The sequence below is a fragment of the Zalophus californianus genome, chromosome X (assembly GCF_009762305.2).
Source record: "Zalophus californianus isolate mZalCal1 chromosome X, mZalCal1.pri.v2, whole genome shotgun sequence".
NCBI lineage: Eukaryota > Metazoa > Chordata > Mammalia > Carnivora > Otariidae > Zalophus > Zalophus californianus.
Genome location: NC_045612.1, coordinates 109,524,402 through 109,546,561, shown reverse-complemented (window position 1 = coordinate 109,546,561; position 22,160 = coordinate 109,524,402). Strand labels below are relative to the sequence as shown.

At 42.2% G+C, this 22,160-nt stretch overlaps 1 protein-coding gene across 1 annotated transcript in view; it reads right to left on the bottom strand.

The window, feature by feature from the left end:
• APOO (apolipoprotein O) overlaps positions 1-22,160 on the bottom strand; it is a 60,849-nt gene that overhangs the window by 18,911 nt on the left and 19,778 nt on the right. Inside the window, exons 2-5 of the mRNA XM_027609671.2 lie at positions 12,279-12,386; positions 10,869-10,988; positions 8,329-8,383; positions 5,269-5,364 (exon numbers count right to left, since the gene is read on the bottom strand). Coding sequence (XP_027465472.2) covers positions 5,269-5,364; positions 8,329-8,383; positions 10,869-10,988; positions 12,279-12,386 — 379 coding nt within the window. The remainder of the gene's footprint in view (positions 1-5,268; positions 5,365-8,328; positions 8,384-10,868; positions 10,989-12,278; positions 12,387-22,160) is intronic.

The following is a 22,160-nucleotide window of genomic DNA, read 5'->3' as shown; positions in this document are numbered from 1 at the left end:
ACAAACCAGATTACATTCCTACAGCTGAGGGTTGCAAGCCACCAAAATGCCCAACCAGGAATGAGACATCTATACGTAGTCACAGCACCCTGAAGTTCAGAACACTGAAGATTAAGAGAAGATCCTCGGGCGCCTGGGTGGCTCAGTTGGTTAAGCGACTGCCTTCGGCTCAGGTCATGATCCCGGAGTCCCGGGATCGAGTCCCACACATCGGGCTTCCTGCTCAGCAGGGAGTCTGCTTCTCCCTCTGACCCTCTTCCCTCTCGTGCTTGCTATCTCTCATTCTCTCTCTCTCTCAAATAAATAAATAAAATCTTAAAAAAAAAAAAAAAAGACAGAAGATCCTCAAAGGTTCCAGGAGGAAAAAAATGAATCACTTCAGAAGTAACAAGCATCCAGGCTGGCTACTGACAGACACATCTGCAAGGCCAGATGCTAGAAGACACGGCCTTCAAAGTTTTGATGGAAAACAAATTCTATAACCAACCTAATTATCACCGAATATGAGGGTAGAAGGTAATTTTTAGACCTTCAAGGATTTAGAAAGTGACTTGAGCATGTAGTTCAACAACATGGTAGAGCAAACCAAGGAAAAGATGACATGGAACCCAAAAATAGGGGGTCAAACCCAAGAGAGCATAGAGCCATGTCCCAAGACCACCGCAGTGCTGAGTCTCAGTCCAGACTTCAAGAGGATATGTGAAAGAGGACTTCAACTACCTCCATTTTGGCCTCAGTCTGCACTTTTTAAAAATTTTTTAAGATTTTATTTTTAAGTGATCTCTACACCCAACATGGGGCTTGAACTACAACTCCGAGATCGAGTCACCTGCTCTAATGACTGAGCTAGTCAGGCGCCCCTCAGTCTGCACTTTCTAAATGATTAAATTTCCCTTTCTAGCTTATCTCTTAACTCAGGCAAAAGACCCTACGTGCAAAATGTCCCCTGATGGGAACCAAACCTACCCCCTCAAGTAATAAGGACTGCACTGAGCCAGCAGGACCCCACGTGACTGACTCCAAGACAATGATGGACTGGACCTTCACTGACTACCTGCACTTACCTTTGCCCCACATTTTCCTTACATAAACCTAGAAGGATTTTCGGCACTTTGGAGACAGTCTTTGAGATGCTAGTCCACTGTCTTCTGGGTGTTGGCCTCACGGAAATAAATTCCTTTCTTGTTTCAACGCCACTTATCTCTCTGCCTTTGGATTTTGTCAGCGATGACTGACTGAACCTGGTCTGTTTAAGACTCCCGAAGACAGTTGCTCTTACACCCTTGCGCCCCAGCTACATGTAGAGCCCTGGGCAAAAGAGAATGGCAGGATAGGTAGCAGCACAGAGAATTGGAGAAGCCTGAGAATGAGGTTCAGAAAACTGGTACTGGGTGAAACAGGAGAAGCCTCTAGAAATGAACTTGGACCTAGACAGTCTCTGCTGAGAGGCACAGGACTTTTGACATGGGACACGGATAGATGTTAGTGCAATGTATGTTACTTACACACAGTTAGAATAACCTAAGTGCTGTTTATTGGTTTTATTTATTTTTTTAAAGATTTTATTTATTTATTTGACAGAGAGAGAGATGGCGAGAGCAGGAACACAAGCAGGGGGAGTGGGAGAGGGAGAAGCAGGCTTCCCGCGGAGCAGGGAGCCCGATGCGGGGCTCGATCCCAGGACCCCGGGATCATGACCCGAGCCGAAGGCAGACGCTTAATGACTGAACCACCCAGGCGCCTCTGTTTATTGGTTTTAAACTTTAAACAGACATATCTCCAAAGAGGGAACTAGGGTCACAGAAGACAAAACAAATGTTATCAATCTAGACTCTTAATAAATTAATGTTTCTTTCCTTGTCCTACTGCCTTGATTGAAAGGATAGAATTACTCTAGAAAACACTGTTTTGTCCCTGGGTCCCACCGGTATAGTTCCTGAGCAGCTCACATAAGTGAGGACCAGGTGAAGGGCAGCACAGCCGACAACCAGCCATTTCTGGGTCATTTACAAAAAAACTGGTAAGGAGCAGCTCTTGGGCCTCCAGCTTCTAATGGTTCACACAATGAGCTGGGGTCTCCAAAACTTCAGGAAGTGGGGAGGGGAAGGAGCCACAGGAAGGTGACAATAATGGGGAACAACCACCTGCCACCCTTGAGTGACCTGGCTGAGTCCACTTCCTCGGAATGATCATCCCACTCACCTCCTAGAGAGGTGCCTTGTCACCACCAGTCATGGCCATTCTCATCAAATGAGCAGGACTACCTTAGCATTTATGCTCAAGAAACCCTATCATATGATGCAGCAATCCCGCTTCTGGGTATACACCCAAAGGAAATGAAATCAGTCTCTCAAACAGGTATCTGCACTCCCATGTTCACTGCAGCATTAGTCACAAGAGCCAAGACATGGAAACAACCGAAGTGTCAAGGGATGAGTAGGTAAAGAAATTGTGATACCTACATGAATGGAATATTATAATATTATTCAGTTTTAAAAAAGGAGACCCTGCCATTTGCAACAACATGGATGAACGCAGAGGACATTATACTATGTGAAATAAGCCTTAATGAGAAAGAACAAAAACTACACGATCTCACTGATATCTGGAATCTAAAAGAGTCAGATGCATAGAAGCAGACAGTAGACCTGTGGCTACCAGAAGGAGTGGGGGAGGGGAGATGGAGAGATGCTGGTCACAGGGTACAAAGTTGCAGTTATGTAGAAGGAGTAAGCCTAGAGAGTAATGTATGGCATGATGACTATAGTTAATAATACTGAATCTTGGAGATTTACTAAGAGAGATTACTGGTGCTTTCATCTAAAAAAAAAAAAAGGTAACTATGGGGCACTTGGGTGGTTCAGTCGTTAAGCGTCTGCCTTCAGCTCAGGTCATGATCCCGGGGTCCTGGGATCGAGCCCCACATCGGGCTCCCTGCTCAGTGGGAAGCCTGCTTCTCCCTCTCCCTCTCCCACTCCCCCTGCTTGTGTTCCCTCTCTCGCTGTGTCTCTCTCTATCAAATAAATAAAATCTTAAAAAATAATAATAATAAAAAAATTTTTTAAAAGGTAGCTATGATAGAAGGTATGTTAAATAGCTTGACTGGGGTAATCATTTCACTATGTATATGCATGCATATATGTATATCAAAACATGCCATATACCTTAAATACATACAATTTTTATTAAAAAATAAAATTTTGGGGGGCGCCTGGGTGGCTCAGTTGGTTAAGCGACTACCTTTGGCTCAGGTCATGATCCTGGAGTCCTGGGACTGAGTCCCACATCGGGCTCCCTGCTCGGCAGGGAGTCTGCTTCTCCCTCTGACCCTCCCCTGCTCTCGTGTGCTCCCTCTCTCTCTCATATAAATAAATAAAATCTTTAAAAAAATCAAAATAAAAAATAAAAAAAAATTTTTAAAGTTAGACCAAAAAAAAAGAAAGAAAAGAAACTGTGCCAGGAGGGATCTTCTGAGCCCACCCTGCTGCTGCCAGCATAGGGGGACCATCTACCTGGAGGGGGCTGCAAACCACTCCAGATACCCAATAAACATACTCACCATCCCGCCCATCTTATTCAGTGACCACCTGACGTTGTTCACCTCAGGCCTTTCTACCCCAGCCCCAAGGAAAAGACTTGTTGTTGAATATTTGTGCATGAATGTGTGTGTGCACATGTGTACTTTTTTTTTTAAGATTCATATATTTATTTCAGAGAGAGAAAGAGAGAGTGAGAGCAAGGAGGAGAAGGGGCAGAGGGAGAGAATATCCAAACAGACTCCCACTGAGCATGGAGCCCGACGCCTCAGATCAGCACCTGAGGCGAAACCAAGAGTCGGATGCTTAACTGACTGAGCCAACCAGGTACTCCTATGTGTACTTTCTTGAAAAAGAATTAGGGTTTTACATTATGTTAATGCTACTGAGCCCTCCCTGGAAAAGGAAAAGGAGAGAGGAAAAAATAAACCAGCAAGCAAAAACGAAGGAATAGAACCCGCAGTAGTGGGTGTCCTTATGTCACTGTTCTGCCCGGGAGAGCACAGTCCCCGATTCTCCTCAGGATAGTCACCCCAGTGGACGTGCCCGGGGATGAACACCAGACAGCATGGCAACGCATGCACACACGCACAGCAGAGGACGCTGGCTTTAGGGCCATGCTCTCACCATGGCGGGGGGCGGGGGGGGAGCTAATATCACTTGATTCCACATTCCTGGCTCCCTAACAGTAGCCAAGATTCCAACACCCTGGCCTTGGGAGCTTCATAAATTTAAAATGTTATCTATCTAAGTGAGACAGGAATGCTTTTTTGGACAGCTTTACAGAAAGGAGGGGGAAAATGTTTGGTGGGGGAGTTGGTTCAACTCCTTCGCAAGTCAATTAGTAAAAATGAACTCTAATTCTTATATACTCTGCACAGGCTGGGAAGAGGGCACAGAAACTATGACAGGAGTTCATTCCACAGGTTGAGGGAGTGGCACCACGCTGCCTGTTTCCAGACTAAAATAACAGATACGGCATGTGCAGAAAAGCTTTATAAATTTGGAGGAATGGGTACCAAAGCAGTCACTATAGTTAATCTTTTATGAGGGTTTGATTGCAGGGTTCATAAACCCTCTATTTTAGGAATTTTTGTCAAGTCTGAATTTTATAATCAGTGAAACCTCAGTAGTTTATAACAAATTTATCCCATTATAGTGAAGTACCTTGTCATCCTTTACTTCCTCTAAATGTTTGCAATCCAGCAGTATAGTGTAGTAATATATTTCAAGTTGACATCTGTTAGTTTCTAAGTGTTTTAAAAATTTTAATATCATCACTGATGACCAAAGCTATGACACATCAAGAAATTAATAAAATCTCTATGAAATCACTGTTCTATTTACTGTGATTAATAGCCTGATCTCAACAGTGAAACCAACAGAAACCGTTTCTCAGGTGTGACAGACTTCGGTTAACAAAAATTCACTCTTTCTGTACCAAAGGGAGATAGTAACTTAATCAAGTAAATGTGCCCATAAAGGATATAACTATATTATTTTTTTAACCAACAGTATACAATTTCTTCCATTTCATATTTTTATAATTTCTATATATGCTTAAAATCAAATATACTGGATAAAATAACCATATCAATTATATATTAAGAGGCCATATTTCAGGAACCAACTCATTATTCTGACAACTGGCAGATAAAAAGAAATAACCAAGTTATCTATCTTATCTCTCCCTTATGAGCTGTTTAAAAAAACCCCACAAAATTGCACCTACCTCTAGCCAAAAGAAGTCCAACAATGCCAGCAAAACCAATAACACCAAGTCTTGGAAAAAATCCAGGAGGTGCATTTTGGAGATATTCATAGCTGCCTACAATAGAATCAGACCAGGAAATAGTTCTGTAAATTGCCCATTAAGAAACAAACCAAAAAAATCTTACACATAACTAGTATATATAGTATCAAATGCTTCTCAAATAATGTGTTCTTTGTTTTATGCTAATATGCTTTTTTCCAACACATTCTTTTTATGTGATATATGAACATGATTTATTATTCACATAGCAAGTAGCCAATTTTCAAACACTTCAGGTCTGATGACCTACTGACAAGAAAGTAATGGTAGACTACCTTCATATTCCTGAATGCAACAGATCTGAATCAACTATACACAGGGGGAGAAATACTAATACAGGGATTCCTTGCCTTCCAAACACAGAAACAGAATAGATTTGGCTAGATCTGCCGCTATCTTGAAGCTCTGCTGCTTGTTCTCCGAAACTCAGGAACCAAATACATGAGGCTCAGGGGAAAAACGTTTCCTTTGCCATCTGAATTCATTCTTTGAAATTGAGAACAGAATAATTCTGGACAATGCAGGAAACTGTTAGTGCAAGTATATGCGGGAAATAGTCACTGGTGATAGATAAACACAAAGAAATGCAGCATATGAGCCTAGGTGCCATGCCTGAGCATGCCTTATGACCTCATGCGAATGATGACTCCTCTCCTGTCCACTGAGCCAATCCCACGAAGTAAGAGCCATCTGCATTCCTAACCTCCTCAGAAAAGCCTTTCCTAGACTCCTCAGCCCACACCGCTCTCTCTCTCTCCTCTAAAGTCTCATCATATTTATTCTCTGGACCCTCATTTGGTATGTAATCTTATATAGCACCTTATGTTTAATTAGTCAGGGGTGTATTTTATGTCTCCTTAAGGAGAACATATGCTCCTGAATGGTACACTGCTTGGACTTCTATGTTATTTTCCCTCAGTGGTAACAGTGGATGTTCGTCCAACAGATATTTACTAAAAGCACTGCTAGGTGTTGACGGATACTGAATGAATTAACAAACGGGTTTCAGAGAGGCTGTAACTTAAAAACACTTCACGTCTCTCTCTCAACCCCATCTTCAGCACTTGCTATCTGCTTCCAGTTTCCGGCTCAGGAAACAATGAGTCACTCCTCCAAGCCCTGATTGAGCTGTGTCCTCCGTGTGGAATGCTGCTAAGTTCCACCCCCATGTCTTGGTGTGGTTGACTCTATTCTAAGATTCAACTTAGAAACCCTTCCCTGACTCTTCCCCTCCCTCCAAACTCCATTAAACTCATCTCCTTCCTCTGCACCTTCAACAGTGGTCTGTGACTTTCTCTGTATTTGTGCTACTGTTGAAAATGTATTATATGCACCTCGGTGGTTGTGACCACTGTCTTAATCAGCTGCGCTCTTCCATGCCTGCCATGGAAGGCACATATGTGGAACCGAACTAACTGGAATGCTTGGTAATTTTCTCCCCCAGAAAAGAGCAGACACATGCCAGTTTTCCATTTCCTGGGTGTTTGGGAAACGTGGTGATCATTTTAAATAATACTATAGGGCTTGTGCTGTTTGCACGAATTCCTGTCTGGCCTTTTACTTATTTTGCCTTTAACTTAGTTTTCACTTTCCATTTCGTTGTCTGGATCATCTGAAGCAATTTTCTACTTCCCTTTATTTTTGCCTACCGGCACAGTGTTTTTAATTCGAGACGTGCACACGGAGCAGTTGATAGGAGGTCACCCGGATGGCCTTGGTGAGCTGAGCTGAAGTGGGTGAATCACAGAGAAATGGGAAAGAAGATATGCTAAAAGGCTGCGATGAAGGCCCAGCCCGGCTTCTGGTAACGGGTCGTGGCTGTGACTGCTGGGAAATGGACGGACCGCCTTGGCAGATAACAACACAACTCATAATGGAATGTTTCTTCTTAAGAGCTTTTGCAGTAACCAGGCCAAGAGACGAAAACCAAGACTTAGGTTGCAAATAATGCCTATTGCTATGAATCAATGGGAAGTGATAGGTAACAATGAAGAGCCCTCCTCAGTCACATATGTAATGACAAGAGATCAGAAGTTCTTTAGTTTCCTCAGATTAAAACATGAAGGTAATAAAAGCACCTATCTGTCAGGGTTATGAAGATTATACATAAATATTTTAAAGCACTCAGGGTAGTTCCTGGCATGTAATAAAAACTAAGTAAGTGCTGATGAAATTAATAAAACTGAGATGTTACTTATTAACATACATATTATTCATGGATGTTAATATCCTGTATCAGCCCATCAACACTCCATGATCTTCGGAAGGAAATAAACTGTATTCATGCTTGTTTTATTCTGTCATGGAAGCAAACACTTGTAAAAACATGAGTTTTTGTTTGCTGAGATGCCCAGTAAAGGGAATGAAACACACTCAATGTCCATTAATTCACCAGTTTCTGATGGAGATGAGTCAGAACGTAGACTGTGAACCAAGTTTATGAGTGTTTGGGATAAGTGGATGTGAAAAACAATCAAGGACAATAAAAACCCAATGGAAAAAAATGTAAGAACACTACTCATGCAGTAAGGTCTTTCCTAGGCACACCAGCCCAGTTCCTTCTAGCCTCTAAACTTCTGTCACATGTATTAACAGACATACAAATAAGTTATCCTGATTCCGAAAACCCACTGATGAGTTAGTGGGGGTTAGTACGAGTCATGGAAAACGCACCTGGAAACAGATTTCAGGGAAAAAAAACATCCAGTGTCTCTGAACTTGTTAGCCCAACAATCCTAATGATCTTGAACGGACTTCCCAAATGTTTAGGGACACTAGTCCTCTGAAATCTGAGGAAAATAACCGATCTTCTTTCCAGAAAAACCCACACAGCTCTAATATTCTGCATACAACTTCAAGGAATTTCCAGACCTCCTGGGGCCCATCCAGGGAATCCCAGTTAAAGAATCCAATATTAATGAAGAAACTAATTATGCCTAATCAACTTACCTAATAATAATTTTTAAAAAATCAACTCACCTAACCCCCATTGAACCAAGCTCTGCATCCTGGGCTTAGTTTGTGAGTACATTTCCTAAAAAGGTGAAAAGAAAATGAAAGAGAAGGATATGCTGATTAGAAAGTAACAATAAATATATTTGTCTTTACTGCATAAATTATCATATTATTAACACTTTGTGAACAAAGGGATACACTGTCTATCTGGGGTTTTTTGTGTTCTTTTTCTCTTGTGTAATTTCCCCTTCACTGCAAGCTGCTCAGCAGAACAGTTTATTATTACCACAGGAAGCAAACATTACAAGCAGAGTGATTTCAACAACCTAGCCTTTTTATTCTTCAATTAGATTCAAAGAGAATAGACAAAAATCAACCCCCTTGATAATTAAAGTGGCAATCCTCTCCCTGTGAGATTAAATCTGTCTTTCATATATGTCATGATTTTAGAGTCTGTATCTGAAAACTGCCCTTCTGAAGCAGGAATGACCACCTTGAATGGGACAAAGGAGTCTATATTCAAGTTTTGAGAGATACTTACCCTAATCCTGAGCAAATGAAGTATTAACATTCTCTTAACAACAATAACATGGCTTTGTACAAGAACATCATATATTCTAAAGAAAACAACGGACTAGCTGGAAGGTGCCCCACTCTTCACGAAGTCTACAATAGGGGCGCCTGGGTGGCTCAGTCAGTTAAGCATCTGCCTTTGGCTCAGGTCATGATCCCGGGGTGTGGGGCTCCCTGCTCAGCGGGAAGCCTGCTTCTCCCTCTCCCTCTGCCCCCCCCATGCTCATGCTCTCTCTCTCTCTCTCTCTCCCAAATAAATAAAATCCTAAAAAAAAAGAAGTCTACAATAAAGATAGGAAAAGAGACACATGGACATCAGAAGGTATTAGAACCAGTTGCCACTTGGAAAAGGATTTGTTTTGTTTAATTTTGGTCCAAGTCAGAACAAGTTATACTAATACTGTTAAATGCCCTTAAACAATAAACACTGAATTTAGGGGAGGACATAAAAAACATTAAAAAATTGAATACTGCTTCATTAAAATTCATTACTGGTATTTTAATGCCCATAAAAAGAAAGAAAAACTACAGATAAACATCTAGAGTGATGACCTATTTCTTTTGCTAGCATAATCTTCTCACTATAAAGAAAAATTAAATTAGTTTTTAAAGAAAGGGGCTAGAAATTATTGGCCCAAGGAGCCAGGAATTAGAAATATTTCTATTGAAGAAGACATCATTCTGTAGAAAAATAAAGCCATTGTAATCACAGAATGGCTTTTTTATTTAGAAATAGTACAAATAAACATGTTGATAATTATTCTGTCCTTTAGAGAGGTATTTTGCTGCACTGAGCATCATGCACAGATGAAAAAGTAAAAAACAGAAGGCAATCTTAGGTTGAAAGGTTAAGAGACAAAGTACTTTTATAACCCGCCCCCAAAAAAAGAGCACAAAATAACCGCAGTCAATGCCTACATGATAGAAAAATATTCACACAAATTTGCCGACCTTATCTTAACCAGCAGATGGTTTAAAAATCTTCTAGAACAAGAGAATAAAGTCTAAGCTTTTTACAACACATTACGTAAAAGTCTTTAGATATTTATAACTCAATAATATGGTTATGATACGTAAGTATACTGGCCTAATTTATACTGTTGACAGAGTCTATGCTTACTATTTTCTTCTAAATTGGTGAAAAGAAGTTCAGCCGTGGCACAGAGAATGGAAATGAAAATCTTAAGACAAGTTCTGGATGAAAATTCAGTCTGTAAATCTCAAGCAAAGTATAGCTAGACCATGTCACACACAACTACACACTTTGTACTAATCTGCCATCAATTTTCGAGATCCAGATCAAGTATGGCAAATACTTTATGTGTCAAAGCCCACAAAAGCATTCTGTATATTGTAAACTTCCATTTCAGATGTTAAGAATTGCAGAAATGTTTCCACGAACATAGTAACAGGGGCCTGATCTAAAACCTGAGCAGTGACAGAAGCCCATCTGCCTATGTAGCTCTCTGGTCACTGGGGCAAATAGTTCAGTACTCAAATATGTAATCCCACACTTTTTTAGCTATATCCATCTTTCTGTTACAGCATTCAAAATGTTCTGTAACCATTCCTGTTAAAATGGTTCTGATGTGTACACTTTCTGGGGGGAGAAAAACGTTCCAATTTTGATATAAATGCTTACATTATATGCTTTTCCTTCTACTAGAGTTCCAGCCCCATACCTTCCCCTAGGAGACAATCATGGCTTCCTAGCTGCGACCAACAAGAGAGTTACCAGTCCACTCCCCAGTCAAGGTGCCGCACGCTGCCTGGAAGGAGGGCCATCCTCCCTGCAGCGATGGCAAGAGCTGCACCAGGATGCTAGGGCTCTCTGCTCCCCTCAGAGATGGCACTGATGAGCACCGCAAGTCAGGCCCTTGAAGGTTGGGAGTCCTCTATCATGCCTTTTTCTGAAAACATGCAGCCAATATAGACTTTTCACTCTTGACTCTAGACCGAAATGTGTCACTCCACTTTTAGAACAGCTGTACCTGACACCAACTTGTATATGGCTCGCAGTAACGTCGGAGATGTGAAATGCTTTCTTCAAGTGAGGTCCTTGGCTCCTCCACATATTTAGATTGACCCTCAGGGACGGAGTAGAGTGAAAGCTGCATACGTTAAAAAGCAGAACAAAAAGAAATAAAAAAGCACATGCAGTCATTAGAATGCAATCAATCATCAAATCAGCAAGCATCACTATTTCTAATAATTCATGAACTGCTGTGATTCTAAGGGTTTCATGCACCCTGAACCTTACTTCAGAGGATCTTTGCACCTAATTTATCAATAAGAAGAAGGCCAAGAAGACAGAACTATGAAGTGTCCTACCCTTCTCCCACTCCAGTGGTAGCAGACAAAGCAGCCCCCCCTTGATCCATTTTATATCCTGGCATTTAGTATTTCACCTTAGATACAGTTTGGAAAAAGGATTCTATGACTCTAAAGTGGGGAGGGGATGCAAAACAAAAACTGAGTTTAAATGATCAGTCTGGTGCTAATCCAAGCAGGTTTGTTTCCCACCCAGAGGAGCGACTTGTTCATAGTCGCTACTGGCTGCCTTCTTCACCCTCAAAAAACGCCACAGTCCCTAGGTCTGAGAAGAGTAAAAAAAGGCAAAAGATAAACTAATTAGCTTTTTGAAAACACCATTCAAGTAACCTGGTTCATGACTGAAGGCAGATCTTTATATCATTTTACTCTAAGTCAACAAAAAGCAAATATCCAAAATAATCACCGGGAAGTATAGACAAAAAAAGAATGTAAACAATGGAGAGAAGATTTCTTGTTTCATTTATTTAGTATTTATTAAGCATCTACTTAAAAGCCTCTAATCTGGCCAAGAAGAATGAAGCCAGGTCTTTAATTTCTTAGAGAGGGAAAAATGCAAATATTTTCTTGGCTTGAAAGCAGTCTTGCAGGGGCACCTGGGTGGCTCAGTTGGTTAAATGACTGCCTTTGGCTCAGGTCATGATCCCAGGGTCCTGGGATCAAGCCTCGCAGAGGGCTCCCTGCTCTGTGGGGGAGATTGCTTCTCCCTCTGCGTCTGCCTGCCACTCTCCCTGCTTGTGCTCTCTGTCTCTGTTAAATAAATAAAATCTTAAAAAAAAAAAAGGAAAGCAGTCTTGGATGAGGCGGATCGCTTAGTGGTGACGAGCAGATTCCCCACAAAAAAACCTAGGAAATACTCAATTATGCCTTTAGTTAACTATCATTAATTAAAGTTTATTTGTTGAAAAGTTACATTTTAGTAGCTTCCCACGAAGAAAAACTACAAAGAAATATATTTCCTCCCTTTAAGTGTCTTCTAAAATGTCCTGTCTCCTGACATACAACGTGTATACTTCGTATATAACTAAAGCAGATGTTCAAAAAATAGCACAACATGAATGACATGTTACCTCATTAACCTTCACAGAAGTTTTGTGAGGTGAGTCCTTTTTAGGTGATGCATAGACTCTGAAGGTGAGCAGACTCAGGCTGGCTGGCCCCACAGACCTCTGAATTACCTGAAACACAGAAACAATCTTAAGCCTTCTGTCAATGCAATAAACTGAATGTGCATAACGTGAGCACATTTATTGCGCTTTATGAGAAACAGATGTATTCCTGAAGTTTTATGGAAGTCAGAAACTAAAAAACGTGTACTCACAGACTTAAAATTTCAGGTCACCTTCACCTTAATTTCCAAGACAGTAGTTCTTAAGTTTTTCTACTTAGCCTGTCAAGTAAAATAAAATATACATACAAAGACACGTGTGCACACTTTTAAAAATAACAGAGAAATGCTATGGAATGACTTTAAAATTATAAGAATCTCGATCTCTCTCACACACATACACACACCCCCCACCACCAACAGTGGAAGAGGTTTCTAATGATTTCAACTAGTGATTTGCCGAACAGAGTGAAGATTATCTCTGTGATTCTAATAACCAAACTTTCACAAGTGTTCTCTTTCCATTCCCACTCAGAGCTGGTCTCCCCCAATCTAAGTTCCCCAACTCAGTATCTTTTCCTGCCTTGCCCTCCCTCACTGGGTCACTCACACCCAGGGCTGCAACGCGAAGGCAGTACCTCCCAGATATGCAGCCCCAGCCCAGAGCTCCCCCTGAGCTCCCAACTCACTATCCAATTACTCCTGGACATTTCTACTTTTCTACAAGCCATGTCCAAAATCAACTCATCAGTATTTTGACTGTGCCTCCAAGTCCACACTTGGCCTGATGGGTGGGTATGTGTTATGGAATCAAGTCAGAAGGCTTTATTTTCAATAATAATCCCCTACCTTTACACAGCACTTGACCATTGAGCATCTTTCCCCCAGACCTGCCCCTTCTTCCTCTACTTCCTCTCAGGCATGGTGCCACCACCCAACCAGACAACCCGGTCAGAAACTCTGAGGTCATATTCACCACCACCCCATCCTATCGGTCAGTAAGTCCTGTTAATTCTAACTGTTCAATAATCTCAATTCACTCTCCCCACTTTATCTCCTCCTGTACAATCTTCCCCCGGGCCCTCATTTCATGGATTGTTTCCAGCAGCTCACCTGGCCCTCTGATGACTCGAACCACCACACTGCAAAAGAATGATCTTTCTAAACTGCAAATTGATTATCTTCTACCCTTCTTTGAGATCCTTTGTTATTTATTATCTAGGACTTTTATGCGGGCCAAACAAGGCCCATTATGATGCGACCCCAACCACCTTCTTTCACCTCATCTCTGCCACTCTGCCTTCTCCCACAACACACAAATTCCCTAGATTTCTCCCATGCTGTTGCCCAGCTTCCTGCGTTTACACATGCTGCTTGCTCTGCCTGAAGTGTTCTATCCTTGCTTTGTCTTTCTGTATAACTGCCTAAGAGCAGGGAGATATATTGCATTTTTCTTTTCTTTTCTTATTTATCCATTAATTTATGTCTATCAAGTTCTCCCTACCAGACTGGAAGACCTTTCACGATGCTGCCATGTCTTACTCGGTCTCCCTACTGCCCCTGCCTGTGCCTAGCACAAAAGAAATATTCACGAACTGTTTACTGCCTACATGAATGGATGGAAGAGAGGTGGAAAATAAATGAGTGGCTGACTTGTTCTAACTCTGTAGGCATGCCTTAGCATCATGGAAATCATACTACTGAGATTTGCAATGCCTACACTGTGAAAAGACTAGGCTATTTTATAATATTCACAAAACATATAATGTTAAATAAAACATAACAAAATGTCTGTTGAAATGTATGCCTGGAGTTACACACAAAAAGGGAAATTCCTACTTCAGAAGCAAATAAAGAGCTAGAAGCTATTTAAAGGAGTGGCTATGACTTTAAACTGGTTTAAAAATAATTAACATAACCTGAAGTAGTAAGTGTTCATCTTGAAAGGACTTAATTTCAAGGCAATATTGCTACAAATTTCTTTTGTTTCCAGGGTAAAGGTTAACCAGCTATTGCCGACAGTCAGTGTGGTCCCTCCTGGCACCCCAGGAGAGGGGCCTATAAGGCTGCTGGTATCTGGAGGTGCCAACTCAGTACTCTCTGCCCCTGGGTCTGTCCACAACCTACTGACAACGCTGCTTTGAACTGGGGACTTTACACTGAGCCAGCTAGCCCTACTCTGGACTTTGATCCCCTTCCTTATCGGCAAGAGCTGGTGCCTCACCCTTTCCCACTCCCCATCCAGCACGGCAGCCCCCAAGCATTTGGGGTTCATACTGTCCTCTACCTTCATCATTCTTCTTTTAAAATTTTTATTTGAGAGAGAGAGAGGGAGGGTGAGAGAGGGACAGAGAGAGAGCACAAGCAGGCAGAGGGGCAGAGGGAGAGGGCGAAACAGATTCACTGCTGAGCAGGGAGCCTGATGCAGGGCTCCATCCCAGGACCCCGGGATCATGACCTGAGCTGAAGGCAGACGCTTAACTGAGCCACCCAGGCGCCCCTACCTTCATCCTTCTTTGATATAATGCCTTATGCTGACCTTTTTAATTCTCAGTTCCTGCTTTCGATCCTTAATCCTATCTACTCACATACTTCGTTTTTCATTTCGTAGCCTTCTGTTGTTTTAACTCAGATTTCCACTTTTCCTGTTCCTAGTGATTATTTTCACTCCCTTTTCATCTTTTCAATCTCAACTTAGTCACTGTTTAAATGTAACATTTTATTGGACTCTTGATTACTTTTACTTTATTTTTCCCTTTCATCCACTTTTCTTATTTTAATATTAAGTAAAGCCTGGTCCTTTATTGCTCAAGTTGTTTTCTTCCTCTTCTCCTGTCAGTCTTCCGCCCCCTCAAAAGCCACCCCCACTCCCATCCCACAGCAAGAACTATGGCCACAAGGGCGGGAGCACCCAAGAAAGCTCCCTCCTGCAAGCTGCCCTTTCAGCTTCCCCAAGGCTCTCAACAAATAAAGAAAAAATAAACCTCACCCCAGAAGACTTGGGAGAACTACAGATTAACACTCCCTAGGGCCACAGTTCTCTCCGCAGAGAGCACATAATTTACTTCAGGGTTTCTCAATCTCAGCAATATTAACACTTTGGCCTGGATCATTCTTTATGTGAGGGCTGTCCTGTGCACTTAGACGCTTCCTGACATCCTTGGCCTCTACCCACCAGATGCCAGTAGCACCCCTCCCAGTCATGACTCAACACCGTGTCTCTAGACACTGCCGAAGACTCCTGGGAGGCATCTCCCCCGCCTCACCCTGCATTGAGAAGCACTGATTTGCCTAAATATTATTTTCTGACATCTCTCATCATCCAGACTTCAAGAAAATCGGGATGTTTTAAAATCCAGGGCCTCAGATCTAATATACAGTGAGAGAAATTAGAATAGTCTTGCCTAGGGGCGGGTGAAGTGTGGGGAGGGGATGGACTTACTGAGAAGAAGCATGAAGGAACTTTCTGGGATGACAGAAATGATCCATACCTCGACTGGGGTATGGGTTACAGAAGGTGTACATACATTTGTTAAAACTCTAATTGTAAGATCTGTACAACTTAACATCTGTGCATCTCACTGTACGTAAACTATATCTCAAAAAATCCATGTACACCTAAACTGCACCAAGTTCATGCTAAAATATGAGTGGGAACTGGAGGCCAAGGGTGATCCCTAAGGAATCTGACCATGGTAAGGAACCAGGTGCTATTGAGCTTTGCGACGGAAACCCACAGAAGGAGCCTCAGTAACAGGTCCACAGGCAGACAAGCCTGATGCTGATGCACTGCCCAACATCTTGGATGGCTCACTTTTCTTTTTGGCATCAAATGGGGCTCCTCTTGGTGAGAGACTACCCTATCCTGCCTCAGCCAGACCAGATATTATCACAAATGGGGATTCTGGAAGCTGGGCCCCTGCCAGGCGTTAACTGTTACTTGTGAGAGCTCATATTGAGTATTCAGGCCAACCCATTTGATGTCAGAATTTAAGAAGAGAAAGGCTATTTAAAATGGGCACAGATCACCCCACGAAAGTGTGAGAGCAAAAGAGGAGTCAAAGAAGAACCTTCTTCAATCTTCTGTCTCAAGGAAGAAAAAAAACCACTAATCTGGAAGTTAGATGTCTTGAAGAAAGATTTAACCAACTCCAGGGTCTGGATCACTAAATCACTAAAGTTCTGGATTTATCACCTTTTCTCCAATGGACACTTCTGTTGGGTTGCCTTGTGTGAGACTGGAACACAGAGGCATTCCCTCTCCATGAGGGGTCTTGACCCATTATGGTACAAACAGACTGAAAATACCTCCTGGGAAATGAGATCTCCCCTGGACCTTTTCTAATGAGAGCTGGAACCTCTAGGCTGTGCATACCCCTGGCCTAAGCACTCACTGTCCCAAGTAACGGTCCTTGAGAATCTTTGTTTGCGAGGTTCACTCTCTACCCAGGAGAGATGGCTTGGCTCAGAAAATGGGTACATATGCACCTTCCAAGAGCTGATTAGACATGCTCTAGTTCAGATTCGGTAAGTTTGGCTTGATAAACCAAAGTTGAGCCCACTCTATTAAGAACTGCATCTTCAACTGGTGCTAAGCTACAGCTACAGAATAACTAGATTCAACAGCTTCATTGCTTTAGATCCAGCCTATCCTCTGGAATGTATCCTTCAGCTACTAGATCCCTCTCCTGGAACTCAGACAGTTGGGGGTCTCAAAAGTAAGGAACCCAATGTGGTAACTTGTCTGAGGTTCTAAATGCAGCTGTAAGAGACCCTCAGTCATAGAGAAAACTAAAACCTGACTGAGACAAAGGTGAGTTGGTGACACTTAGCCTTGCAAACCTCAGGGGGAGGGCCAGTGAGTTCCCTGGCTCATGTGGCTAACCCTTCTTTCTTTCTGTCTGATTCTAATCCTCAGCGAGGTATCTTAAACTCTCCCTTATTTAGGTACATTTTCCAACTTAAGCATTTGGATTCTTTTTCAACATTTGTTTTTACATAGCCCACAGAGGGTTTCATCATCAATGTAAACTGAGCACTAGGACTGGCAGGTGGTTGGATGGGGCCCTAAGAAGTGTCACAAACGGCCACCACTGTCTTAAAGGATTTCTCCTTCTTACTCTCTCCAATGAAGGTCATCAAGGACTGATGAGAGCAAAAACAATTTTGGCTAGGAAAGCAGAGTTATACATGATATAACAATTAGAAGAGGTCAACTACGATTTTATTCCAAAAACAAATTTATTATATACCTACTCCATGTTATGCACAGTGCTAAATATGCCACAACATTTAGGGAGACATGGTCCTTGCCCTTACAGAGTTTCCAGGAAGCTAATGAGTTTACTCAAAACGACTCAGGTCACAATTTAAAAAACAAATTAAAAAAAAACAAAACACAAAAACTTGGGCCTGAGATTCAGTTTAGCCTTCAGCTCCAGCGGCAAAGGAGATTCTTGGACACAGTTAGCCAAGATATGAATCTGGTGAGGTCATAAACACTCAGCTCATAATGGGCACCCAGAAGGCTAAACTGTCCTTGTTTTGCAAATAAACACTGGCCAGACTCTGTAGCTCCGGGATCACTTTCTGATTGTGTCCCAGTAAAACTGCCTTAAAGACAAATAAAAATCTCAAGCAAATAAGCCATTTTCAGGACTACTCAAGGATGCTCATGAATAGTAGGGCTCAAAACCTGACAACTTGCTTTCTTTTTAAACTTTATGGAGAATCCAGTATATAGTCTCTCCCATCCTTAAGAAGGGTGACCCTTTATTTTCCCCAAATTAAAGATCTATTATCTTATTAGACCTTTCATTTAAAATATATACCAGTTTCCTTCGGGTAAATGTAAGCCTCACTTTGCAAGCCTGCGTACAGAAGAGGTTTCAGAATCACCTGGGGAGGTTTTCTCTTAGGAGCAGAGATTTCAATGCATTCCCTGACAGTGTCTGATTCCATAAACCTGGGGGGTGGGGGCCAAGAATCTATTCCCACAATCAGCCAAATTTAGAAAACCAGTATTCAACAAGCAGATACTTGGGTTAACAGTTATTCAACTTAGGTTTGTATGAACACTCAAATGTACATACTTTTAAAAACATCTGAAAGCATAAAATGAAAATTGCCCTAAACAAAAAAATAAACAGTGAATGGCCCACCCATTGGAGAAGTTAATGGGATTTATTTACATTCAAGAAAATCTTTCCCATCATAAACACAACACAACCAATACCCTCCACCCATAATTCTCATTCTACCACCCATCATTCTATCTCCCTTCACTGACATATTTATTTTAAAAATAGACTATGGTTAGGAGGGAGAATAGTGGATATCCTTGGGGCACCTGGCTGGCTCAGTTGGAAGGCCATGTGACTCTTGATCTTGGGGTTGTGAATTCGAGCCTACACTGGGTGTAAAGATTACATAAATAAATAAATATTAAAAAAAGAGGAGGAGAGTCCAAGATGGCAGAGGAGTAGGAGACCTTAATTTCATCTGGTCCCAGGAATTCAGATAGATAGCTATAAAACCATTCGGAACACTTGCAAACTTAACCCAAGATCAAAGAAAAGATTAGCAGCAACTCTCTGAACAGAAAAGCGACCACTTTCTGGAAGGTAGGATATGCGGAGAAGTGAATCGGAGGCGATATTCGGGAGGATAGAGGGCGGGGGAGGGGGACTCCGCTGGCCACTTCTGGCAAGTGATAGAGCAGCGGAGCACAAAATTGGAACTTTTAGAACTCGGCTCCGCTGAGGGACGTCGCTCCAGTGGCTAAGCAGGGGGTGGAACCCTCGCGGGACAGTGGGGTCTCAGGACCCTCGGGGTCAGAGAAAGACCGGGGGTGCCTGAGTGCGGCAGAGCTCCCAGGTATCGGAGAGGGGAAGCCAGCTGCAGAGACGGAGCCGAGGAGTGGGCTCACAGCCCAGAGTTGCCATAAACCGTGATCCACGGCACAGTTGGGCCACTGCTCTTCCAGCAGGGACCCAACAAGCAGCAGATCCAGGGAGACTCCCCTTCCTCCCCTGGGAGGAGTGGCGCGGGAGAGCTCACTGCAGGAATCTGCTGGGTTTGGAGACTCCACACGGGGTCGGATGCCAGAGATAGAATCGCGTGGTCACAGGCCAGGTGAGCACGGAGTCCGGCCTGAGACCGGGAAGACAGGAGTGATTGCTCTTCTCTAGGGGCGCATTGAGGAGTGGGGCCCCAAGTTCTCGGTTCCTCTGGGGCAGAGATCGGGAGGCCGCCATTTTCACTCTCGTCCTCCAAAGCTGTAGGTAACCCTGGCAAGGAACAAAAGCTCCCAAGACCAAACCTGAGCAGATTACTTAGCTGGGACCGGCAAGGGTGGGGCAATTCCACCTCCAGCAAAGACATCTGGGAACCACGGCAACAGGCCCCTCCCCCAGAAGATCAGCAAGAACAGCCAGCCAAGACCAAGTTTACTGATCAATGAGAACAGCAGATCTCCAGTGCTAAGGGAATAGAGCACATAGAATTCATGGCTTTTTTCCCATGATTCTTTAGTCTTTCAACTTTTTAAAAATTTTATTTACTTTTTAAAAAATTTTTCTTCTTTCCTTTTTCAACCAACTTCTTACCAATTCCTTTTTTAAAATCTTTTTTTATTTTCATTTTTACAGTCATATTCTTTCCCTTCCTTGTATTTTACCTTATTTTTGTATATATATATATATGTTTTCCTTTCTTTGAAATTTTGGGAAGCAGTTTCTTTTAACAGACCAAAATACCCCCAAAATCTCATCTATGGCTCTGTTCTATTCAGCTGCCGGATCATATTCTCTTTGTTTTCCCCCAGGTTTCGGGTCTCTTCTGATTTGTTTAGTGTATATTTCTCTGGGGTCGTTGTTGCCCTTTTAGTATTCTGTTTTCTCATTCATCTATTCTTCTATGGACAGAATGACAAGACAGAAAAACTCACCTCAAAAAAGAGAACAAGAGGCAGTACTGACTGCCAGGGACCTAATCAATATGGACATTAGTAAGATGTCGGAACTAGAGTTCAGAATAATGGTCATAAAGATACTAGCTGGGCTTGAACAAAGCATAGAAGACACTAGAGAATCCCTTTCTGAAGAAATAAAAGTAAAAAAAACAACCAAGTCGAAATCAAAAAGGCTATTAATGAAATGCAATAAAAAAATGGAGGCTCTTGGGATGCCTGGGTGGTTCAGGTGGTTAAGCATCTGCCTTTGGCTCAGGCCATGATCCCAGGGTCCTGGGATCAAGTCCTGCATCGGGCTCCTTGCTCAGCAGGGAGACTGCTTCTCCCTCTGCCTGCCGCTCCCCCCTCCTTGTGCTCTCTCTCTTTGGCAAATAAATAAATAAAATCTTAAAAAAAAAAAATGGAGGCTCTAACTGCTAGGATAAATGAGGCAGAAGAGAGAATTAGTGATATAGAAGACCAAATGATGGAGAGTAAAGAAGCTGAGAAAAAGAGGGCGCCTGGGTGGCTCAGTCGGTTAAGCGACTGCCTTCGGCTCAGGTCATGATCCTGGAGTCCCAGGATCGAGTCCCGCATCGGGCTCCCTGCTCGGCAGGGAGTCTGCTTCTCCCTCTGACCCTACCCCCTCTCATGAGCTCTCTCTCATTCTTTCTCTCAAATAAATAAATAAAATCTTTAAAAAAAAAAAAAAAAAAAAAAAAAAAAAAAAGAAGCTGAGAAAAAGAGATATAAACAACTACTGGATTACGAGGGGAGAATTCGAGACGTAAGTAATACCATAAAGCAAAACAATGTTAGAATAATTGGGATCCCACAAGAGAGAGAGGGGCAGAAGGTATACTGGAGCAAATTAGAGCAGAGAACTTCCCTCATTTGGGGAAGGAAACAGGCATCAAAATCCAAGAGGCAAAGAGAACCCCCCTCAAAAATCAATAAAAATAGGTCAATACCCCAACATCTAATAGTCAGACTTACAAATCTCAGAGACAAAGAGAAAATCCTGAAAACAGCTCAGGACAAGAGGTCTGTAACCTACAAGGGTAGAAACATTAGACTGACAGCACACCTATCCACAGAGACCTGGAAGGCCAGAAAGGACTGGCATGATATATTCAGGGTACTAAATGAGAAAAATACGCAGCCAAGACTACTTTATCTAGCTAGGCTGTTACTGAAAATAGAAGGAGTGATAAAAAGCTTCCAGGACAAACAGATACTAAAAGAATTTGTGATCACCAAACCAGCCCTATAAGAAATATTGAAAGTGGTCCTCTAAGCAAAGAGAGAGCCTAAAAGTAACTTGGACCAGAAAGGAACAGAGACAATATACAATAACAGTCACCTTACAGGCAATACAATGGCACTAAATTCATATATTTCAATAGTTATCCTGAATGTAAATGGGCTAATGTCCCAATCAAAAGACAAAGGGTAACAGATTGGATAAAAAACAAGACCCATCGATATGCTGTCTGCAAGAGACTCATTTTAGACCCAATGACACCTCCAGATTGAAAGTGAGGGGGTGGAAAACCATTTACCATGCTAATGGACATCAAAAGAAAGCTGGGGTGGCAATCCTTTATCACACAAATTAGATTTTAAACCAAAGACTGTAATAAGAGATGAGGAAGGACACTATATCATAATTAAAGGGTCTATACAACAAGAAGATCTAACAACTGTAAATATTTATGCCCCTAACATGGGAGCAGCCAATTATATAAGCCAATTAATAACAAAATCAAAGAAACACATTGACAATAATATAATTATAGTAGGGGACTTTAACAACCCCCTCACTGCAATGGACAGATCATCTAAGCAAAAGATCAACAAGGAAATATGGCCTTTGAATGACATACTAGACCA